This window comes from Camelus bactrianus, chromosome 31 (assembly GCF_048773025.1).
Source record: "Camelus bactrianus isolate YW-2024 breed Bactrian camel chromosome 31, ASM4877302v1, whole genome shotgun sequence".
NCBI classification, from domain to species: Eukaryota; Metazoa; Chordata; class Mammalia; order Artiodactyla; family Camelidae; genus Camelus; species Camelus bactrianus.
The window spans coordinates 17,212,168-17,236,376 of record NC_133569.1 but is presented as its reverse complement, the minus strand read 5'-3'; the positions used below and the strand labels follow the sequence as shown (position 1 = coordinate 17,236,376).

General features: G+C 51.4%; 1 protein-coding gene and 1 non-coding gene across 2 annotated transcripts in view; both read right to left on the bottom strand.

The window, feature by feature from the left end:
* Nucleotides 1–25: 25 nt before the first annotated feature.
* Nucleotides 26–98, bottom strand: TRNAV-CAC (transfer RNA valine (anticodon CAC)). The gene has a single exon. It is a non-coding gene; the product is annotated as a tRNA-Val (tRNA).
* Nucleotides 99–2,808: 2,710 nt separating this feature from the next.
* Nucleotides 2,809–24,209, bottom strand: part of SCARA5 (scavenger receptor class A member 5) — a 96,178-nt gene continuing 74,777 nt past the window's right edge. Inside the window, exons 8-9 of the mRNA XM_010967806.3 lie at nucleotides 13,976–14,170; nucleotides 2,809–4,958 (exon numbers count right to left, since the gene is read on the bottom strand). Of these exons, the coding sequence (XP_010966108.1) occupies nucleotides 4,822–4,958; nucleotides 13,976–14,170 (332 nt within the window). The 3' untranslated portion in view covers nucleotides 2,809–4,821. The remainder of the gene's footprint in view (nucleotides 4,959–13,975; nucleotides 14,171–24,209) is intronic.

Sequence of the window (24,209 nt, the reverse complement as noted above, 5' to 3'; positions counted from 1 at the left end):
TTGTTGTTTGTTTGTTTGTTTTTAATGGAGGTACTGGGAATTGAACCCTGGACCTCGTGCATGTGAGGTATGTGCTCTACCACTGAGCTATATCCTCCCTTCCTTAGAGTGTAGTGTTTAAGATTTCTCAGATTCCAGTCCCAACTTCTCCATTACTGTGTAATTCTCTCAGTGCCTGAGTCTCCCCCACAGAACTGAGATGATTAGAACACAATCAGCGGTTATAAGATTCAGGGGGTTCATTCTGGTAAAGCCCGCAGAGCCTGCCCCGCAGTAAATGCTCAAGGGACATTTACTGTTTCCGACATACGATATGTCTGCTTATCTGCTGCTATTTTGAATGAACGGGCACACGTACTTTGTGTTTAATCACCACCATTTCCTGTGTCGATTATTTGCATAACCAGAGCCACCTATGCTGTTGTTAAGTTGCTAGCAATGAAATTTTTTTTAAACAATTGAGCTATTTGTGTTTTGTAGGAGTAGCTTGGCAAGCAGCCAAGGTGTCCCTGTCACCTGGGCATTTCCTGTCATTAGATATTATTGCTCTTGTGTTGTTAATGTCATACTGAAAGCCTGTGAAAGGGATACAGAGCTAGAATGTAAGCATCACCAAGGCAGGGACCAAATCAGTCTGGTCCTATGCCTCCTGTGCCCAGTACGGGCCTTGCACAAACTGGCAGAGACTGGATAAATTCATACTAAGTGAATATGCAAATGAATGAAGAGCAAGATCCCGTGGGAGGGGCACGGGTTTCTACCCGGAGAGAAAGGTGGTTCGTTGTGCCTGTTCAAGTCACCTTCATCCGTCAGCTGCAGAAAGATGAGGTCTTCCCTCAGTCCCAGTGACTGGAGTCCCCAAGGGCGACAAAGCCAGCACGCTCTTTTTCTACTCATTGAGGACAAGATGGGAAGTAAGAAAGCACCCACGGTGTGGACACAGGCAGGGGCTGAAAGGGAAGCGGGCCAGGCAAGGAGCCAGGACATTGCTACCAGCTCTCGGGGACCACAACTCAAGTACTTACTGAGAGATCTAAGACTTCCATTTGGAGGGTTGTCTGTTTTAAAACTGTTTGTCTTTTTCTGAAATTACTTCCTTGTTTCTCATCTTTAGCTTAACTCAGCCAAGTATTAAGGAGAACCAAGCAAGAGCCTCGGGGAGCTGGTCTTTGGAAGGAGTGTGAGCGGGGGCCGTGAGCGACTGTGCAGGGGACGGCCCCCGCGCCCCCAGCGAAGTGTCTCTCCGCAGAGCTGGTCCCTGCCAGCTCCTCGCTGTGCGGGGCGGTCCCCACGATGGCTCTTCCCTACTACGACTCTCTCCCACCAGGACACACCCACAGGGAGGACTTCTGCTTTGGGCCACGAGAGAGTACTCACCAGAACGAGAAAATTGCCCCAAATACTCGACAAGGTGTTTTCAGACTTTGGAGCCTGCCCCGGCCAAGCTCAGCCGGGATGGCGCTGAGGTGAGGAGACAGAGGCTGGGGGTGGGAAGGCCAAGTGGGCTGGAATCTGCAGGGCACAGGATCCGAGGGTAGGGAGCTCCTCAGAGAAAGTTCCAGAAAGCTAGGGTGGGAGGATTCTCCGGGGAACTGAAAGTCCTCCTGGAAAGCTCCTTGGTCCACTCTGAGCTGGGGTTGAGCTGGTGGAGAGGATTAAATAACAAAGCTCCAGTCGGGCAGAACCCATCTCAGCTCCCAAAAGTAAAGGGTGGGGTGGGGGCAGGGCACGGCTCGATGGTAAAGCGCATGCTTAGCCTCTGCAGGGTACTGGGTTCAATCTCCAGTCCCTCCACTAAAAAAAGTAAAAATGTATAAATGTTACTGAAAGCCAAGAGTGTGAAGGAAGGAAGAGAAGGGTGTTCTACAGACGGTGGGAGAGTTGTCCTAAGAAGAGGAAGATAGGCAATTCACACAATTGATATTTTATAGGAATGTTAGAATAATTATAAAAAATGGTGCTGAAGAAACCAAGGGGCGCCAGTGGGGGGGAACGGTGTCGTCCCTCCCCGTGATTCAAGTCCGCCGGAGTGGCTGGCTTACACCGCACACGGAGGCCCCGAAGGTCCGTTCTCAGGCATTTCAGATGTGGGAAAAGCAGTACTTTGTAGACATTAGAGAGGAGAAGGTCCAGGGCCCTTCTCCATGGGCCTGGATACAGATTGGGAACCACAGGGATTGGGGGTGGGGATCACCAGGCTTTCCTTGCTGCTTGCCCAAGAAGTCCACTTTTCCCTGTTGACTTCCTCTGGCCAATTATTACGGTGCATGGCAAGCCTGGGGCCACGAGGTTTTCCCAGAGGTGCAGCTACGAGCATGTGGCCAGGACTACGTGGTGGCCTGGGCCGTCCCCACCCACTGCCCGGGTCCTGGGAGTTCCTGCCGCTCATTAGGTGGTGAGACCCAGCGACTTCACACACCTTGTACCCAACTCTGCACGACCTTCTTACATGTGAATGGAACTCCGGAGGAGAGCACGTCACATTCCCAAGGAAGAATTCTGGAGATGTGAAGACATACATGTTCCTTCCTTTAATGAATACAGAAGCAATTCTCCTACAAGCTGGGCCTTGATTATTTTTCTGTTGCTTGGGACCTTTTCCTCAGGTTACCTAATAAGGCTAAAGACATCATGTGCCTCCATGTTCTTGGTCCAGACGGTGTTCACGGTACCCCACTGGTATTAAGGCAGCTTCGCATAAGCTACCCATTCTACCCGTCCCCACTGAAAAGTGATCAGCCCATCCAGTTCTCACCAGCCCTCCCCACGCTCACTGGGTTTCCATGAAAAAGAATGTGAGACAAAGCCTGTTAGTGACAAGTTTGTTTTGTTTTTGTTTTTGTTTTTTTGCTTTATTGAAAATCTTTCTTACAAAAGGTCTAATGTATTTTAGGCCTGGCCTAATATCCTTTAGTCCCTGAAATACAGGTCCATGGCGATTTCCATGTCCTCTTAAGTAGGTATGTAAACCAGTAGACTTTTAAGGTTCACTTATCACCACTGTGTTTATTTGCTGGAAAACAAGACTTGTGTTTTCTCAAATGGAGAGACCAAGTAGAAAAGTTACGTGGGTCTTCGTTGATGGGAGGAACTAGATTCTTGGCCAGAATAGATGGGAATTCATGTCGCTCCATGTGACATCTTTTCACCTTTAGCATTTTCTTCGTTTAATGCAAACTTGGCAAATGTGCTGCGCTATAAAGTAAAGTGTGCTATGTTTATATATGCATACATACATGGGCCCTGGAAAAGATGCATGAGTACATGCGTGTTATGTAAACATAGCCATCGGTCAGAAGGAGAGTCTCCGGTCATTAGCACACTAACGAAGAACAAGCATATTGTAAGCAAAGAACAACCGGTAACATGTATCGGCGCAGGTGTTACACCCAGAGGGCCCCACGCAAGCTGATGCTCACCAGATAGGACCGGTGATTGCGTATCTGAGGCCTGACTGTGAGTTTGTGTCTCCCCCAAGGGAGGTGGGTCTGCGCTCACTCGCTACCATGTCGCTCCCCAGTCCTAGAATACATGTATGGCCCAGTTTGACCTCCTTCTCACGTCAAAAGCAGGGTATGAGCTCCCCATCACTAGGAAGGGGGTGCAGATTGAAGACGTGCAGAGGCCCAGAGCCCCTTCTTCCCCCAGACGTTATAAGGAACCCTCATTTCCTTCCACTCGTACGGGACCCAGAAGGACACATGTTCTCCTGATCACAGGCTCGCACCCAAAGAGGCCCAGGAGGTTCAGTCAGTACCATTACCTCCAGACAGCTCTGAGACAGGCCACGTGCTTTAACCCTGGCTGCCGGATGACTGAGGGCTGGTCTCAGTTTAACCAAGACAGCCCCCATGTCACCCTCCACATCAGCTCTCCTCCTCTGCGGATGGCCTCCTTGGAAGCCAGTCACGTCCGACCTTGCACTCACACACCGTAGGGTTTGGAGTATGTAACCGTCTAGTCACCCATGTCCTACACCCAGGCTCCTGGCTCAAACCTAGCAGACACACGGAAGTTCAGGTGGAAACAAGGGTCTGAGTCACTCTCACTCTGACTGGCAGGCCAGGTGAATGGGTCAGTTGAGTGCTACCTGGAGGTGAAGTCATACCCAGGCTAACACTTGGGTGACTTGTAGGAATGCTGCGGCGTGATCAGTGAATTTAGCACCCAAGATACTATGTCGCACACATGGTTGTCATTCAGCAATGGTTCATTTCACTCCCCGTCTCCAGGAAGACTGGTTCCTGCAGGAGACCCGCATTTCCCTCTCCCTCCTACAGCTGGCCTCTCCTCCATGTCCCTTCCCCAAGCTAACAAACGCTGTGCAGAGGCAGAATAAAGAGGGAAATGTGAATCATTCAGCATTGTCTCTTGCTGGGAAAGAAGAGGTCAAAACTCTCAGCCTGAGGTTGGGGAATGATCTGAAGAGTCAAGGATCTGTGATGCCTCCCTCCCATCTTCACGGCTGCATTTGCCTCCAACCCACTCTCAGCGTTCGTCTAACTTATGGACCACAGGGAGCACAGACACTGAGGCTTGATGCACGGTGTTTAGAAGACTAGGCAAAATGGCAATCCGGTTGACCAGGAACCCCTGGAGCAGGAAGGAGACGGGCAGTAGATCCCAGAGTTGTACTTTGGAGCAGATGCCTAAGAGGAGAAGGATGCAGGCTACCACGGTCCTGGGATGGGAATGGGGGGAAGGGGGTGCTGGACGGGGAGGGCAGAGGCAGGGTCCGGGTAGCCCTGAGCGATGCCCCCACGCCAGGAACGCAGGAAGGAGGCTCGGCAGCAGGGCCCGGACCTCGGGCTGTGCCCAGTTTCAGTGTCTCTTGCACGTCACTCCGGCATCCTCAGCATGTCCGCAGTTCGTCACCCCCCACTTGGAGAAGCTGCAGCGGAAGATGGTTTCCTCTGTGCCCTTGCAGGCGACATCATCCATCCAAATCCTCCCTGTGCCTGTGGAGACAAGTCAACACGCTCTCTTAGCTGATGTGCAGGAGAGCAGGACAGAACAGGGGCGTTGCTGTGTCTGTCCATGACCTGGCTGTGCTGAGCTCTGCTGTCAGTTCTCAAATCTAGTGGCTCCCATCTGCCTTCTCCAATCCACCAAGACCAAACATTTCTTTCTTTTCCAGGATCAGTTTCTTGAAGGCAGACTAAGGATAATTAATCGTGGAGATGGTGGAATTTACTGAGTAACAGGCATCTTACACATACGATTTTCCTCCATTCTCACCATGGTGCTGTGAGATAGGTATTAATAAACCCTTTTTATAGATAGGAAAACTGAGGTTCAGAAAGCAATTGGTGCAAGGCTGCTCAGCTTGTAAGTGGCAGAGTCTGAACTCACTCTTTATACGAGACACATCACAGCTTTTGAGATAGGATATCTTGCAGTGTGTGTTGATGCCTATTCGAGCAGGGCCTAACCAGAGGGCAAGTGCCAGATAGACCCTGGGGTGGACGGATCCAGAGCCCCATAACCAGTATGTCAGTGCTAACATGACCTCCACTCTTCTGAAATTTAGAGCAGATGGTCCCATTCTATGAGCCTAAAACTGGTTACTGGAATGACACGGGACCCCAGTTTATTATAATCAGACATACATTTAATGACCGGCAGAAGTATCCCTAATTGTAAGTAATTAAGTCAGTCCCCAAAACACAGGGTCCCTAAGACAATCTAGCTGAGTTTTGTCTGCCTGTTTATCCTGCCCTGTTCACTGCCCAGCTCCTAAGGGGATCAGCCTGTTGGTCTGAAGGTATCTGTGCAGGGACGTCTTTGGTTGGCTTTCCCAGGATTGTTCCTAAGCCTCAAGAGACATAAACTTGGCATTGAGATCCCTCAGTGAACGTCAAGGGAAAGGACAGCTGGGTGAAGCTGCAGGGGAATGGAGAGGGCTTGTTTGGGGTTGGGGGCGGTCAGTGGAGAAGGGAGTGGGCTACACTAGAAGTCACCTAGAGCCCCCGCTGATGAACCAGCAGGGCCATCACCTTGGTTCTGGTGGGCTCCCTGGGCTGACGGCCAAGCCAGATCACCGACAGTGGGAGCTTCGGGGCTCCCCTGGAAGCAGCGGCTCAGAGCTTCACTACTCAGTGTGGTCCTGGACCAGCAGCAGCAGCAACTACCCACAGCTGGTTAGGAAGCCGGAACCTCGGGTCCCACTCAGGATCCACTGAACCAGAACGTATATTTGAACCAAGTGACTATGCACTGAGGTTTGAGAAGCAGCAGTGCAGTGGAAGAAGGAGGGCTTTGCAATAAGCAGAACAAATCTTGGAGCCCCATGGAGCAGGACCATTTCCATTTTAAAACTGGGAAGGGATTCCTGGGATATGAGACTTTCTGTGCAAAAACTGGGTTGGTTCTGGGTAAACCAGGATGGTTGGACACTCCAGCATCCTGACTTGTCATGTCTATGAGCTGGCCCCCCAAATCATGGGGTTAAAGGTCATATAAACTGGGTTCCAACATTACTGTGTCAAACTGAGCAAGTTAAATGAGTTAATAGTTCCCGTATTTTAAAGAGTTTTGAAATGCTTCAAAACAGTATCTGAGAGATTAGCACTGTACCCTGACCCCAGCCCCGTCTCCTCCCTGTCCAATCTCTCAGTAGCCAGATAATCTCTTTTTAGAGGAATTGTCAAGACTGAGTACTAAAACCTGAAAACCGTCACTCGCCCTTGGACTGCATGGGAAATCCCTTTACAAAGAACATCCAGGGAACATCTAAACCATTTTGGTCCCCACTAAATCTCCTGCATGAACGAAGTGGTTTAGACATATTTTGTTATGCTGAGATTTTCAGCGTCTGTTGTCATGGGATTGCCAAGCAGTGGATTTGGGGACAGAGCTGGGAGGAGAGGCCTCCTTCCGCTGTCTTCTTGGATGTTTTTCTTCACCAGAGCCTCTTCCCTGGCCGGATACAGTGTGTCTCTTACACAATAAGCCCTTTGAGGCTGAGCGAAATTCTCAGATTAAATGTCTCCTGGAAAACACATCAGTTTACAAATTACCCAGGAAAAGGCTATAAGCCCAAGAGCTCTGTGGGATTAGTCACACCCAAAACAAATAAAGAAGCAAAGGAGGAGACTGACAAAAACAGAACCAGCCCAGGGTTACCGGCCCAAATGCGTATCTAGGATCACGAAGACTCCAAAGCAAGCCTAGCTGGTGTTTGGCCAGCGGGCCCTGGTAACGTTCGGTCACGGAGGAGCTAATAAGATGACAACGGGGTCGTGAAAGCAGTGACACTGAGTATCTGTTGTCACTGGGGTACCGCTGAGGGACCAATCAACCCGCAGACCATCTCTGTTCCTCGCCACATCAGAGAAGCTAGAACTCCTATGACTTTTATCATCACTTTAGCTTTAGCGCTGACATCTGATACTCAAAGTGTGGCCGGAGGACCAGGAGGTCAGTAGCACCTGGGAGCTCATTAGCAATGCAGAGTCTTGGGCCCACCCAGACCTGATTAGGGTCTCCATTTTAACAAGATCGCCAGCATGCACTCAGGTCTGAAGAGCCCACTCTAGAGGAGGTCCGCGGCTCCATCCAGGTTCCGTCTGTGAGCGCCGAAACAGCCCTACCGGGTAAGCGGGGAGGAGCGGGAGGTACTCTGCTCCCCACGTGACAGTCAGAAAAATGATGAAACAGGGTGGCATTTGATGAAGAAACAGGATGATATTTTATCCTGAGGAGGCAAAAATTAGGACGAGAGCCCAGGTCTTCTGACACTTGGAGCACTAGGGGATGGTGGGAGGTGATAGCGTTGCGATGAGTAGGTGCAGATTTTATTTCCTCCTTATCATTCAGTCATTCAACAAATATTTGAGGGCCTATTCCATGCTCAGCACTATTCTGGGTGTCTGCCCTACATCAGTGAATGAAAAATGATTTAAAAAAAAAATTGTTGGTGGGAATATAAATTGGTGCAGCCATTGTGGAAAACAGTGTGGATATTTCTCAAAAAACTGAAAATTGAACGACCATATGACCCAGTGATTCCACTCCTGAGTACGTATCCGAAAAAAACAAAAACACTAATTCGAAAAGATAAATGTTCATACCAGCATTATTTATAACTGCCAAGATATGGAAACAACCTAAATATCCATCAACAGTTAAAGATAGATAGGGTATACATTATATATAAAGAAGATGCAGTGTATATATATTATACACACACCATGGAACACTACTCAGCCATATAAAAGAATGAAATTTTGTCATTGGCAGCAACATGGATGGACTTGGAGGGCATTATGCTAAGTGAAGTCAGGCAGAGAAAGACAAATACTGTGTAATACCACTTATATGTGGAATATAAAAAATACAACAAACTAGGGAATATAACAAAAAAAGAAGCAGACTCACAGATACAGAGAACTCGTGGTTACCAGTGGGGGTGCACTACAGAGGTCAGGGAGAGTGGGAGGTAACAGACTACTGGGTGTAAGACAGGCTCAAGAATGTATGTACAACACGGGGAATAAAGCCAACATTTTATAATAACTCTAAATGGAAAGCAACTTTTCAAAATTGTATTTAAAAAAACAGAGACAAAAAAGAACAAAAATCTCTGCTCCATGGAACTAATATTTGAGTTGCTGTATGTTTATTCTGAGTAATATTAACAGAAGGAATGAGTTACACTGACTCCTACAGGCTGACAGCAGACCCTCACACAGAAGCAGACAGGATGGCTCGCAAACAGATATTTAAGAGAGAGGAAAACTGAGGCCCCAGAAAGATGAAGTGACTTGGCCCACAAGTATTAAGGGGGCAAGATCATGACCCAGACCTCTGACATCCAGCCAGTCCAGTCCCTGTCCTCCAGAGAACCACAGTACACAGTGCACAGCACAGATCGTCAAGCCAGGAGGTGGCAAACCCAATTCAGCCCCTGCCCACTTTTGTCAATAAAGTTTTATTGGAACACAGCTCTCCCACTCGATTCCATTTTGCCCATGGTTGCTTTCACACTACAACCGCAGAGCTGAGTGGTTGTTAGACAGACCACCTGGCCCACAAAGCCTAAAATATTTACTTCTTGGCCCTTTAATGTTTGCTGATCCTTGGTCTAAGCCACCTCCCAGAATTTGAATTTTATCTTAGACAGAAAGGGCAAAAATTGTAATAACAATATGATTAGAAGTGAACACTCCCAATTCCACCTGCCCACTCCCACCTACAAATCCATGTGCGTTTGTACCCCCCCTCACCTCTTCTTGCCTGTCTTACAGAAAGATCTCCTTCGCAGGTCCAGGACCAATTCCCAGCTGTGCTCTAAAGATCTCACCCCCTGCCAACTCCTCCTGGACACCCTTCCAGCCATCAGCCCCCATCTTTTCTTTTCTGTACTCACTCTTCTGTACTTTTCTATCTGTACTCACTCCTCCTCCAACAGCTCTTGGACCAATTTAAAATTAAAAAAATATATATATATATCTCTCCAAGTCTTTCTCATTTGAGTCTTTCCTTTGCTTTTTTCCCAGGGAAACTGATCATTTGATTATTGAGCCCTATCCAGGAAAACTTGTATGGTGCCAGACCACTGAGAGCACTGCCAGTGCTTGGCAGTTTCTTGTTTCTTATACAACACTTGTAGGCAGGCACAGAAGTTCCTTCCTTCCTTTTCCTCGCCCCCTACTCCTGGCCCACCCTCCTCCCTCCCACAGTTATCCGGTCCCTATCATGTCCAAGGCACAGTTCTGGGGTTTGGAGCTCTGCTCTCAAGTTGTTCCCACATACCTCAGAGATCAGCAGCTTGTGAGGGATGCCGAGAAAACGCCATGGGAATGGGCTGGGGTATCTCCATCAGGGGTGGGGGCAGAGGGGGGCTGGAAGGAGCCAGCAAAGCTCCTCACAGGAGGTGATAATTGAGCTGACTTTAAAAGCTGAAGAGGAATTAGCAAGGTGAAGAGGAGGGAAAGGCATTCTAGACTTAAGGAACAGCATGTGAGACCATACAGAGACGGGGAAACAGCTGTGAGAGCTCAGAGACCATGAAGGGACACCTGGGGCGGAAGGATGCAGAAGGCACATCAGGATGGGCCTTGGGAACTAAGCAAAGGAAACCAAAGTTGATCCTGAGAGCAAGACTGCTGAGTACCAGGCAGCGGAGTGACCCAAGGAGGAGCCCCTTTTAGAAAGATCCCTGGCAGCCAGGAGGGGGAGGAAGGCAACGTGAGCCACCCTGGAGAGGGAGGGGGGCAGCAGTGCCAGAAGCAGCTCAGGGAAGTGACAGCTGCTCCCACACCCACCTCCACCTACCGTGTGGCAGATAAATGCGCACCGTAGGGCTGCACTGAGCTCACTGCTCTCCCCACGTGATCTCGTCTCACATTTGCAATCACTCTGCAAAAGTGGAAGGACTGAAGCCTGGAGAGGTTAAGAATCGCTCCAGGTCACCGCTAGTACGTGGCAGTTACAGGATGCTAGCTGCTCTGATCCAGGGCCGGAGCTCCTAACCACTGCTCTACCCAGCCCGAGCGCCTAAGGCAAGAGCAGTGAGGACAAAGAGGAGGAGAGTCCTGGGACCAGAGAGGTTGACACTGGTAGAGTCTGTAGGAGCCGGGGACCCACCAGATACGGTACGGGGGAGGGTGTGAGGAGGGGAGGAGGGACAGGCCTGCAGTCCTGGCTGGCACATCCAGGAGAGAAACAGAGCCCGTGGCGGGCGGGGCCGAGGGGCTGGGGGCTGAGGCTGAGGGCGAGCCGACTGGGAGTCAGGGCACCTGTGTGATGGGAGTTTGTGGTCATGGGGTCGTCCGGCTCTGATGCACAGCTCCCCGGCCCCCTCCCCAGGAGACGCGGGCATCCCCTCCCCCGCCCCATAGCTCCTACAGCATAATAGCCCTCCCGACGTGTAGAATCTATGAACACGTCTGCCTCCCCCTCTAAATGGAACGTGCTGAGGTCAGAGGCTAGGTTGACTCAACTCTGCCCCAGGGCTGAGCCCGTGCCTGCCCACAGAAGGTGCCAGAAGCTGCCCTGGGAAGAAGGGAGTGCAGCGGGGCTAGGAGAATGGGCACCAGGCAAGCCTGGAAGGGGCGGTCCCTTCCCTTCCCCGGTCCCCGTTTTCCTCCGTGTACCTAGGAGTAACACCTGGCCCACCCACCTGTTCAGGTCTCAGACATCACATGACCTAAGTTCTCAGACGATGATGGGGAAATAACGGTGCAAATCTGAGGCGGACATGAAATCGAGCCTGGCTTCCCCCAACTGGTTTAAAGACTCGAGTGGCCACTGCAGAGCTTCCCCTGATGCCATGCAATACAAACCTCAATGGAGAATGGAAGACTTTCAGGCTAACACTGCCCATGGCATTCAAACTCCCCAACATAGCTTCTCTAAAAGGGTTCATGATCTTTCCCCCAAAAGGTTTTACTCCCACTTATTAGGGAGAAATCCTCATTGGAGCCAAAAATGGAAAAGTGAGGACTGTTCCTACTGTTCCTGTCCCTCGTGCAAGCAAAAATGGCAGTTTTTCTGGATGAAAACAGGCAGAGACCCAGCACACAGCTTCAGGTGGGAGGAAGATGGTCTCTCCCGGTGGGCTGCCCTCTGTGGAGCTGGACCCTTTGAACTCCCCGTGCACTGGCCTTTAAGCAGAGACCAGGATGTGTGGGGTCAATCGGATGCTCTCTGCCAGCTGTCACAACAGATTTCATAAGTCACTTCAGTGAGCGCAACTGTCTTAGTCTACTCAGACTGGGTGGCTTGTAAACAACAGAGAATTATTTCTCACGGTTCTGGAGGCTGGAAGTCCAAGATCAAGGTGCCAGCCTGGACCGGTTCTAGGGGGGCCGTCTTCTGGCTTGTAGGCTACTGACCTCTCTGTGTGTCCTCACAGAAGGAGGTGCAGGGAGCGCTCTGGGGTTCCTTTTATAGGGACACTAGTCCCATCATGAGGGCTCGGCTCGTGATCTCATCACCTCCAAAGGCCCCTACCTCCTAATACCATCACATGGTGGGTCAGCATTTCAACATATGAATGTGGGGGTGGGCCCATTTAGTCCACAACAGTGACTGAGATCTAAGGGACAAGATTCTAAGCATGAATTGTGGAAGCCCACGGTGGAGATGAGGAGAAAGGCAGCTGGGAGGAGTGGAGGTCTCCAAGGTCAGTGGAGATGACTTGGCTCTGAGTGAGTCCCCATCCGAAAGGACACCCCTCCTCTCACCATGAGTCCCTTGGCCACTCAGTACAGTGGGCTGGGCCGCCCCCATCTCAGGCCAGACAGCAAACACTCCATGACACAAGGAGCCCCTACAGCAGGGCCAGCTGTCCCTCCACGGGTCACCAGGGGACCTGGCAACCGAGTATGAGTGAGCCAGTCCAAATCCCTCCCCACACCTGCCAGAACTCAGGTCCCTGTGACAGGTGAGCAGGAGCATTTCAAACGCCAGGGGGCCCAAGCTGGAAAGCACATCAAAGAGTCTGCGAGCCCCTTTAAGTTACAGACAGGAACACCGAGACCCGGGGAGAGGCAACAAGAGCACACGCCGGGGCAGCACACGGTGACACAAGCGTGGGGAGTGCTGCGCTCAGGTGCAATGGCAGGACCATTGTTTTAGCTGTGAGCCGACACAGCTTCTCCAAGTTCGAGGTCTGATGGAGGACAGAGCATGTCTGATGGTGAACATTTGTATACGAGTGTGACATATGTGATGCTGGGGACACTCAGCACGTGCTAGTGGGTGTGGGCCAGCGGTCTCAGTTTGCATGTAGACCCTCATATCAGCCTCAGGAGCAGGTGGCCACAGCAAGCACACCAAGGTACAGGGCATTCCGGGCTGAAGTGTGCCCCCCCCCCCACAAATCCCTGGAAGTCCTAACCCCCAGGACCTCAGCATGTGACTGTCTTTGGACACAGGCCCTTTAAAGAGGTGAGCAAGGATAAATGAGGTCATCAGGGTGGGCTCTGATCCAATATGATTAGTGTCCTTAAAGAGGAAGGGACACAGACCCCCACAGAGGGACGCCTAGGTGAGGACACAGAGGGAAGTGTCCATCTACAAGCCAAGGAGAGAGGCACCAGGAGAAACCAGATCTGCCAACACATCTTGGACTTCCAGCCTCCAGAACCAGGAGACGATAAATGTCTGTTGCTCAAGCCCACAGGCTGGGGCATTTGTTCCAGCAGCTGAGCAGACTAACACAGAGAACTAGCGCGGCGCTGTGGATAAAGACCGGAGCTGGGGCACAGCATCCTGTGGCATCTTCTTTGCAACAGCAATGGGATGGATGGTTCATATCAGCTGTCTGTCCAGGAAGGGTCTGCGCCCCTCCCTCAAAGTCTCTTGTACCGTCTATAGGAAAGGAGATGTGCTTTAGGGTCTTAAAGGAAGCAACCGAAATGGTGAAGGCTTTCAAAGTCTTGTCCTCTGAGGACGAGATGAAGTATTTGGAGATATCCATCTGCAGAAAAAAAGACTCCAAGAGGCGCAGGACGTCCAGCAGAGTGGATAAGCCACCTGCATGGGTCTGAATCCAGGCTCTGCCACGTGCTAGCTGTGTGACCTTGGGCAAGTTATTCAACCTCTCTGTGCCACCATTTCCTCATTTGGAAAGTAGGGATGATATCAATGCTTACTTCCTAGTGTTGTGAGGATTACACAAGCGAACACTTGGAGCGTGTTTAGAACCGAGCTGGCACACAAGGGACGCTATATAAGCATTAAGTAGTGGCAAAAATGGACCAGGGCACATGCGAGCCCTGTGACGCAGGGCTGAGAACAGGGGCCAGTCAGGGATCTGACAGGAAACAAAAAGAGAAAGGAATCAATTCAAGGAAGGGAAGAATGTTCTAGTAATCAGAGCAGTCTGAAGGTAGAGCGGCTTGCCTGGGGAGGTGAGCTTCCGGCTGGGGCAAGTACTGGGGCAGAGATCAGGTGACACTCCCAGGACTGCTGCCCAAGGACTCCCGGGCCCTCCCCCCACCGCCTTTTCCTCCACGCGCCCTACCTTGTCCGAACTGCGCTGTCCGGTGCACGTCCTCGGCGCTGGGGAAGCCCAGCATGCGACACACCACGTCCCCGTCCTTCTTGTCCCAGCCGTCATCGCACACGGTGCCCCAGCGCCGGTCGTGGTACACCTCCACGCGGCCCTGGTGCGGGCCCGAGCCGTTCACCAGCCGGACCATCACGGCTTCCAGGCCACCTGCCGGGAGCAGCACAGGGTCACTACCCCGCCCGTGAGGCTACACTTGAGGTGACCCGTGAACCTGCACTGACACATCGCGATCACCCTGAGTCGATCCTTTACACCAGGGTTCACTCTTGGTGCTGTCCCTCCTGTAAGTCTGGACAAATGTGTGAGGACATGTCTCCACCAGCATGGTCTCAGACAGAATAGTTTCACTGCCCCCCAAATCCTCTGTGCTCTGCCTACTCACCCTTCCCCACCCTGTAACCCCTGGCGACCGCTGACCTTCTTGCTGCCTCCCTAGTTCTGCCTTTCCCAGAACATCATCTAGTTAGAATCGTACAGTGCGTAGCCTCTTCAGGTTAGCTTCTTTCAGTTAGTAATTTGCATTTAAAGACTCCTCCATGTCACTTCACAGCTTGATAGCTCATTTCTTTTTAGCTCCGAATAATAAATATTCCATTGTCTGGATGTACCACAGTGTATTTATCCATTCACCCACTGAAGGACCTCTTGGTGGCTTCTAAATTTTGTCAATTATGAATAAAGCTATGAGAAACATTCTTGTGCAGATTTTTGGATGGACATGTTTCCAACTCATCTGGGTTAACACCAAGGAGCAGGACGGCTGGATCCCTCTCCACCGTTTGAGACCTGGTGGGAAGCAGGCAGCCTGCCAGGGAGGAGGGTGAAGGGGAGCAGAGGAAACCAAGGGATGGTCAAGGCTTTGTGGGCAGGTGGCCCTGCTGTGGAGCTCCGTAGGTGGAGAGGTCTCTAGGGAGTGTCTCAGCCCTGTGTCCCATCATCTGTGTCCACTTTCCCACTAGCACGAAAAGGTTTGAAGCCAGACAGACCTGGGTGCGAGTTCTGACCCTGCCGCTGGCTCTCTGTAAGGGGGAGCCAGTAGTTCATCAAATCTAAGATGCCAGTCTTCCTAAGGACCATCACTATTTGCTATGCTACGAAGAAGGAAAAAGCTTGGCCAGTACCGACGGCAAGTTACACCAACTGCTACATGCTTCCAGGTTTCAGAGACGTTAAAATGTGCATCACAGCATCAGTGAAATACAGCAAGAGGTGTAGAGAGCTTGGAATGGCGTGTGGTCCACACAGGCTCTTCCTTCCACCTGAATGACCTTAAGAAAGTCTCCCAGCCTCTCTGAGGGCATTTCCCCAACTGCGGTGTGGGGACAACGCCTAGGGCGGTCTTGTAGACTCAGTGAAATGACCTGTGCAAGGCTCCAAGCGTGGTGCCTGGCGCACAGTAAGCTCTCAGAAAATCCAAGTTTGCCCCCCTTTCTCTAATGACTGAAACCTCATCGCGTTCACCTATAAACTCGTTCAGCTCAGAGCCTGGCGGTAGGAAATGTACAGTAGCCGTTTGCCACATCGATGAATGAGAGCAGATTCATTCTTCTGCATCACAAAGCAAGGTGCTACTTCTCCCAGGGGAACAGCCGAAAAAAGGCTTCCTAGCATCTCAGAGCCAGGGTCTGGCTAGAGAGTTATGGGTGTCAGGGCTATACAAAGGGTTAGTGCCAGAGCTGCTGGGTTGGAAGCTTGGGGTCTCCTGATATGGCGCCTAATGTCCTTTCACCATCCCGCCTGTCCTGCCACGCACGGGGAGGCGGGGGGGGGGGGTTATTCACCCCCTGGGACCTGAGCTTCCTCACTTGACAAGATATTGGATATTGGCCACTGAGTCTTAAGTCCGGCCACACATCAAAATCATTAGGAACACCTGTGAAAAGGCAGAGTCCCTGGCCCATTGAGGACTACTGGGGCAGCATCTTGGTGGCAGGAGTCGGGGATCTGTATTTTCTAAAGGGTTCCCCATGATGAGGAGGTAATCTATGTGTGGCGTGGCGTTTGGGAGCGATGGGATGAGGTGATCTGTAAGGTTCCTTCGAGCTCTGCTGTTCAGTGATGCCAAGACTAGGCAAGAGGTCTAGATTGTCGCTTCTTGCAGCCAGAAGCCACCTGGACACATGGGGTGGAGATGGGGACACTGCACCATGACACAGCGACAAGCGGGTGACCAAAAACTCCTTATGTAAACTGTTAACCATAGAAAATAGCAAACCCGATCAAGCTCTGCTCCCAGTAAGTACTTCACCCTTGGGCTATTTACTTCTCTTTCTTTTTTCAGCCAGCCAGGCTAGGGGATTCCCTCGTCTAGTGACTGTGACTTGGCAGAGACCTTCATAGGCCCCTGGAGGAAGTGGCAGAATTCACAAACCCAACATCTGTGCCACGTGAGAAAGGAGAGAAGTCAGAATTGGCCATGCGTCTGTTTTGAGCTGCCCCGGCTAGGGAAACCCCAGAGTATTCTGCCCAGAGGAACCAAAGACGCCACCAGAAAGGAACACCACTCCCGAGACGCAGAGAGAGAGCAGTGTGATGGCTTTGAAAGGCTCCTTGAAATGCTTGGTGCCATTTTGGATGCATCCTTCATCCCTGACCATTCTCCCCACATGGGTTTAGCTCCAGCTGGGCTGTCGGAAAAGAGAATGAGCAAGAGAGCACAGGAATCTTGGAGACGGAACACTCAGAGAGAAGGAGGAATGCAGAGGCCAGATCTGAGGCAGGGAAGGTCCCCTGGGAGCATATGACAAGCCAGCCCAGAGCCGCAGCAGCCGGCGAGGCCTGGCCTGGGGTGGGGCTTGGCCAGGGTGGGCTGGCCGAGGCTGAGATGACAGCCTTGATCTCTCGCAGACCTGCCTCGCCTCTGTCAGCACCTGCCAGGGGGACAGCGGGCCACACTGGGCTCAGTGTGTGGTCATTTGTAGAGGGAGAAGTGGCAGAAAGATGCTGTGTGTCCCAGAGCAGGCCAGGCAGAGTTCAGGGTCAGAATAACAGGAAGAGGCCGGGTGGGGTTGGGGAGCCAGGGCTGATGTTCAGACAGTCCCCTCATCCTCTCTGCCCTGGCCTCTCTGAACTCACTCTGTTCTCTTCTTTGTTTAGTGACTGACCATCTGTTAGGGGCCTGGCCTTGTTCTAGGAGCCTCGGATGCATCCAGGCGCAAAGTCTCTGCCCTCATGGACTGGTGTTTTAGTGGGAGAGACTAGCAAAAAAGCTGGGAAACAAACAAAAATATAACTATGGCCGTTTAGTAATGAGTGCGTAGATGGGAACAGAGCACAGAAAGGGAATGGAGGGTGAGGGGAGGTGGACGGGGTGACGAGGCGGTGGGTGGAGGGTGAGGGGAGGCGCCATCTTGGAAGGGGAGACGAGGAAAGCCTTGAGTGGAGATCTGAATGAGCTGAGGGAGAATATGGACTGCCCCACCTCAAAAAACCCCTCTCTGTACTCTGGCCTAAGAGTTTCTTATCCTTTAAATTTCAACTTAGATGTTCCATCTCCCAAAAGCCTCCCTTGGTCCCCCATAAGTGGCCAGGGCCCCTTCTGTGGACATACTGGTCACTTCATGTAATAATTGCCTATTTACTCCTTTAGGACACTGGGAGCATTCTGAGGACAGGGCATGTGGCCTCACATAGTGCCTGGTACATGAAGACACCCGAGCTGGGCCAAATGCAGGCATGCATGAATGAATGAGCTCAGACAGTATACACCCAGGTAGGCAGGTCCTGTCTGGTGGACGCAGCTCCCCAGAGCCAATGGGGTGGAAGCCTCCGAATGGAGAACCAGCATCAGGGCTTCCCATGCTCCCAACACCCTCTTTGTTACATCACAGCTCTTCTACTCACTCCCTCACTGATGGCTTCTTTTGGTGGGACGGTCTGGATTCTGGACCCAGAATTCAAGCTATTACTACAATGGCCGTACATTCCAAACGAGAAAATAAGGATGTGGTCTGTCATGTGATTACGGTGAACGCTGAAGGAAATCTGGAAACTGTCATTTGGATGCTGAAATATTAGAATTCCCAGCAGGCTTCAATGTATATGGAAGTGGCAAAAGAATATCTGGAAACAGGACAACTTCCAAAAATTGGAAACACATGTTGACCGTAATTATGGGACTCATAGTGTCAATTTCAAAGATGTTTCTGGTCTATGCACCATGCTCCCCACACATTGAGCAAGGTCATAGCTCCCAGAACTCTCCCCCAACACCCAGACCCCAGGGTTGGCTCGTGGAGCACTGGAGCCTGTTCCTTGTCACTTGTTCCCAGATCCCCAGATTCAGGGCTTCTCCCCATAATGGAGGCAGAACATGGTCATCTGCCCACGGGGTCAGCAGCTGCTGCATGCCCCAAGAGGATCCAAATGAGGCACATTTGGTTCTAGCTCCATTTTACGGAACACAGCACTAAGCAATGAGTTTTGCACCTCTCTCTTCCCCCTAACAAAAGCTCATCTCTGTGGATACTTCCCTCAGGATAAACTGTAGGCTGATTTGATCTGATTTTGATGCAAACTGCCCCCATTCAGGGACTCAGACAGTCCAAGGGGCTGTCGCATGAACAGTATCTCTGGCCACCTTTGGCCTAAAGAGCTTCAGGGGCAGCTGTAGGCAGGACTTTCCCAAGCTGAGCCATAATAATGCCACCTTCTGGAATGCACTTGGGAAATCACTCGATGACGGCAGTGCTGACCCGCTCTCCAGCCTAGGCAGGACGGCCCGCCTTGCTAAGAAGGTTTGGGTTTCTGTGGGCAGAGGGTGTAAACTCTGCCTTTTCCCAGCAGTGTCTGCCCTCAAGCAAAGCTTTCCCACCAAGCAACCAGCCATCACTGGGAAACGCTCTCACCCCACAGCTGTGTCAGCCCCACATAATCAGATGCGGTGCCTGAGAGGCTGCCTCGGCCTGGTTTCCCCTGCCCCCACCCCACCCCGCCCCACCCCCAACCCAACCCCCCACCCCTTTCCTTACATTTCCTGTAAGTCCAGGGAGCTTATCCCTTAGACGTCCACCCAGAGTGGTCCCCAAGGAGTGTGTGGGGCTATTTGGGGTTAAGCAGATGCCTCTCTCTGCACATGACTGTAGAGGGAGATGGAAGGCAGGGATCTGATGGTACAAAACCCAGGTACTCCTAGGCCAGGAGATGGAGGGGATGGTGGGGTGGGGGGCGGGCAAAAAGACCTCAGGTTTTCACAGCTGCACGTGACTTCCCTTAACAGCGGCCCCTGACTGACAGGTCTCTGCATCCTTCTTTGCCTCCCACCTCAGTGAGCCCCAGGAAATTCTTCCTGAGCAGAATGGGGACCAGCAGCCCTGCAGACACCACTGCCCCCTCACCCCCCCCACCCTCCCCTCACCACGTTCCCCGTTTGGACATCTGAGTTGGAGTCTTAAAGGGGCCCCCTGGGTGAAGACAATATCAAACTCTTTCTCTCAGTCTGGGGTCCCTTCCCTGCAGGCTGGAATCGATCTGGCCATGTGCCCCTCATGTGCAAACGGAGAGGACAGTAGCAACTCAAGCCTGGTCCCCACCCAGCTCTCTGAAGGAAGAGCACTGTCAGTGGGCCACCTCTCATCTGGGAGACCCCAGGTGAAGGCAAATACCAGTGGCTGCTCCCCATCGAACACCTGGGGGCAGAGTGGAGCGTTTCATGACTTGACAGCCCTCCCCAAGCCCCACCCACTACGTCTTGGGCAGAGCTTTTCTGCGTACCTGCCCCGGGAAGGGACACTGATGTTCTTAGGACCGGGCCTCTGCTTCTTTAATCCCTGCTGCCCCAGATTTGGGGTCAGAGGTTCTCCCTTTTTTTAGAGAAGCCGACAGAGAAGAGTCCCTTCAATCAGAGCCTACACCAGAAGCATCACTTCCTGTCTGGCTGTGTAACCACAGGGAAGGAAGCTGATGCAGGGAACTCAGGGCGGGAGACTGGCCCTTTCCAGCTGGGCAGCCTCCTCACTCTCTCCCAGATCAACGGGCTCAATCATTTCACCAACGAGTTTTCCAGAGCATCAGTGGTTCTAATCCCTGCTTGGAGCTTTCTGCCTGGCTGCAGGCCCAGACCATAGAACCTACCTCCTCATCCCCTGACCTGCTCTGCTGACCCTGCGCATTACCCAGGCCTCTCCTGGCTCCAGCCATGTGGCCATCATCCACCCTTCTGCAGCAGGACCCCAGGTCCACACCAGGCCTAACCTGGCCCCTCCATGAGGATGCTGCAGGTGAGGCACAGATGGGAGGAGAACGAGGCATGGTGTCCGGACTACGGAACTTTGCATTTTCTGAGGATATCTATAATAAACTCCTCACATTCAGTTGTGGGCCGCAGGCATCACCCCTATTAAAAAAAAAGCCTTAACTCAAAAAGACACATGCACCCCAATGTTCATAGCAGCACTATTTACAATAGCCAAGACATGGAAACAACCTAAATGTCCATCAACAGAAGACTGGATAAAGAAGCTATGGTATATTTATACAGTGGAATACTACTCAGCCATAAAAATAATAAAATAATGCTATTTGCAGCAACATGGATGGACCTGGAGAATGTCATTCTAAGTGAAATTAGCCAAAAAAAGAAAGATAAATACCATATATCATCACTTATATGTGGAATCTAAAAAAAAAAAAGACAAATGAACTTATTACAAAATAGAAACAGACTCACAGACAGAAAACAAACTTATAGTAACCGAGGAAAAGAGGTGGAAAGGGATAAATTGGGAGTTTGAGATTTGCAGATACTAAGTACTATATATAAAACAGATAAACTACAAGTTCATAACTATAGCCCAGGGAACTACATTCAGTATCTTGTAGTAACTTGTGGTGAAAGAGAATATGAAAACGAATATATGTATGTTCCTGTATGACTGGAGCATTGTGCTGTACACCAGAAATTGACACAACATTGTAAACTGACTATACAACAATAAAAATATAAATAATAAAAAAAAATTTTTTAAAACAATGAATTTAACCCTTGAACTGTTACCTTCTACCCCAAATGCATAGAAACAGTTTGGCTTCTCTTAAGTCTTACAGGAGGACGAAGATGGCAGGATTGACTTCACGAAGCACGGCTACTGCCGAGTTTGTATTTGAAAATGAACATGTTGCTGTTTCCAGTCAGGGAGGGATAAACCAGCCTTAGCTTTTGAGAGAAGTGACAGTATTCAGTGATGTCCAGGGTGATTCTACTTCCCGGGCACAGCAAGGCTGCTGCCCAGGGAGCAGGAGCAAGCGGGGCTCAGCCCTCCTCCAGTTGGATGACTCTTCCCCTAACCTCCTCTGCTCTCCTCAGGGCACAGTTCCTAATTTCTTAGCATATTAGGGGAGGGGGACAGGGGCGTTGGCAGAAGACTGGCTCCTGCTGTCAGCAAGTTTCTGCTCACTAACTCATTAGGCAAGGCAGCTCCAGAATGGTCCAGGAATGCGGCGCTACGGCTAAGGCCACTCTGGGGCTCTGCGTGCACATCTTACAATTCTAATAAGTGGGGATTCTTTTCTCAAAACAAATATCTTTGCTCTCTTTGCTTTGTAAATATATCTGTAGGAAAAGCAAGGTCCCAGATAAAGCAGGCTGGGTCTACCCCAGAGTCCCCTGGCACTGAAGTCTGAGCCCCAGAGCTGGAAGGGGCTCTGGACGTTGGCCTTGAACCCTCCCTCTCCCACTTCAAATACAGGAATCCTCCCCACTCTGTATCTGACAGCCACTCATTCTGCCTCTGGGAGTGGAAGGGAACTTGACAGTATCTCTTGGGAACCCATCCCAGGATTTAAGAACCGGCATCTGGTTTCGTTCACAGGGCGCTGGCATCTCTAGACAGCTCCAGCATTTTCTCATCCAGCTACTTCCTACCTTATTTTACACTATTTGCTTTAGGTTTTGCATTTATAATTGGGCACCGAGATGTGGAATATCTTTCTCTTTCTCCAGCGTCTTGTCGGAGCCCAACCCAGGGAGCCGCTGCATTATTCGGCCCCGCAGTGGGTCTGGAAGGACAGCTTAACCACCTCAGAACCGGCTTCCAGGGCTGGGATAGCCTTAGAAATACCCACTGCCTGGGGGGCCTGTCCACCCCTGGCTCAGAGCTGTCCCAAACCCAGCTACAACAGAGGCAGGTTCAGGATGCCACCTGAGAGAGCTTGCAAGTCAAGGATGGATGGGGAGGGAGACGAATCAATGTGCACTCAGTCCCCACAACCCATCAGGCCCCATGCAGAGGGCTCCAAGCCCACAGTTTCTCCTCCACTCTTCACAAGAGCTCCAGGACTTAGTCATTAGGACTCTCACTTCACAGAGGAAGAAACGGGCCCAGAGAAGTCAAATCACTTGCCTAGGGTCACACAGCTGCTCCGAGGTGGAGCCGGGGAGAAGAGAAAAGGCCTTTCATTTTCAGAACCACAGAGCCAACGGGCGGAGTGATCACTTAAGACAGATATTTAATAACAGCCCTCCTTATACGTGAAGCACCTTTCATCTGCCTCCCAGCAGCCCTCTGAGTCTGCAGAAATTCATGTGTTTAGGAGAAAGCGCCTGAGACTTAAAGCAGCAGTTCCTGGCCCTGGGTGGCATGTAAGAATGACCTGGGGTGCTCTAAAATCCGCCAGTGGGGAAGAGGGGCGTATTTTTGAGGAGTTCGCAGGTGATGTAAACGCGCAGCCAGGGCTAAAAGCACTGTTGGAGAGGGCGGATCTGGGATCCACCCGGGGCTGCACAACTGAACCGCAGCCGGGGCCTGGGGGGTGAGCACACTGTCACCTCCTCTTCGAGGGTCTCCCTGACCTGTGGCCCCCGTGTAGGCTCCCCACAGATGAGAGAGAGCACAGCACCGCTCCCTCTGCCGCATCTGCATGCACGCACCACTCTAAGCTCCGTGGGAGCGACAGGCTTTCAGCACCCTTGTGGGTCCCAGTCGCAGGCAGAGGCCTGGCATGTCGCCATCAATAAACGGTACTGAATGAACGAGTGAGTCAATGAGTGAATAAATGAATGGATGGATGAAGGCTTCTAGGAACAGAAGTGGCCCCGAAATCCCCCAGAACCTGCTTGGCTGTGCACCAGAAGGGCTGGAGAGCCCAGGAAAGTTTGCTTTTCAGGAGAAGCGAGGAGTGTCATCCCGGAGCCTCACAGCTCCTTTAGGTGTGTTTATCCTGCCTTCCGGGCCCTGCCAAAGCAAAACAAGTTGAAAGAAAGGAGGTTGTGGGGAACAGAAATAAACACATGGGGCTGGGAAAACAGGCTCTGATTCTCTGCAGCTGCAGAGTCGAGCCCCAGGGATAATCTGGACCAGCTGCCCATTAAGGAAGCTGAACTTTTCTTCTCCTGTGAAGAAAGAACTCCCCGTGCCCCCAGCTGGCCTGCATCACGAGGGCTCTGTGCCCGCCTAGACAGGGCACTGCTGTCTTCCCCGACATCCACGGGAAATGTGGTCCATATGGGAAGGACGGGAGCCATCCCACAAGCCTAAGGAATTTCTGGTCGGGCTCTGCCGGAGGGCATCACTTTTAAAATGAAATGTGGTCTGGCCTGTGGGTGCACTTTATCAAATGCTACTTCCTAATGGTAATCTACTCTAAATAAAGTGATTTATGCTGCTTCAAAGCACTTTTGTTAGACGATCTCATTTGATCTTTGCAGTCCTCCTCCAGGGTGGGCGTAAGATACCCATTTCACAGATGAGGAAGCTGAGACTCAGAGAAGGAAAGTGACTTTCTCAAGGTCACGAGATGCAGTGGCCACAGCAGAGTCACAGCTGGGTCTCCAGCCCCACAGCCCCACCAGCCACTGAACTGTGTCTCTGATTGGGGGTCACATGGAGATACCCGGGACTTAACTGGGCAGAAGAAATAGCAGAAGTATCTCTCATTGTCACTGCACTTTTCATGCTGGATTTCTTTTTAACTGTTGTCTCACCCATCGGTCTCCCCAGCTCTACTGCATAGTCTTTGGAAGCTGGGAGTTTGTCTTGGATGATTTTGCTTCTCTAATGCCCTAGTCACGACCGCCTGGCTCCGAGCAGATGTTCAATGAAAATGTGTCTGATGGAATAATAAATGAAGCACTTCCCCTGCCCAGTCCTGCAGCAGGGGCTTACCCCATCGCAGTAGGAGGATGTCGCCAACACCCAGGGGCTCTGCTCAGAGCTGGATTTGTGGGAATTTACTGGGCAGCCCAGGTGGA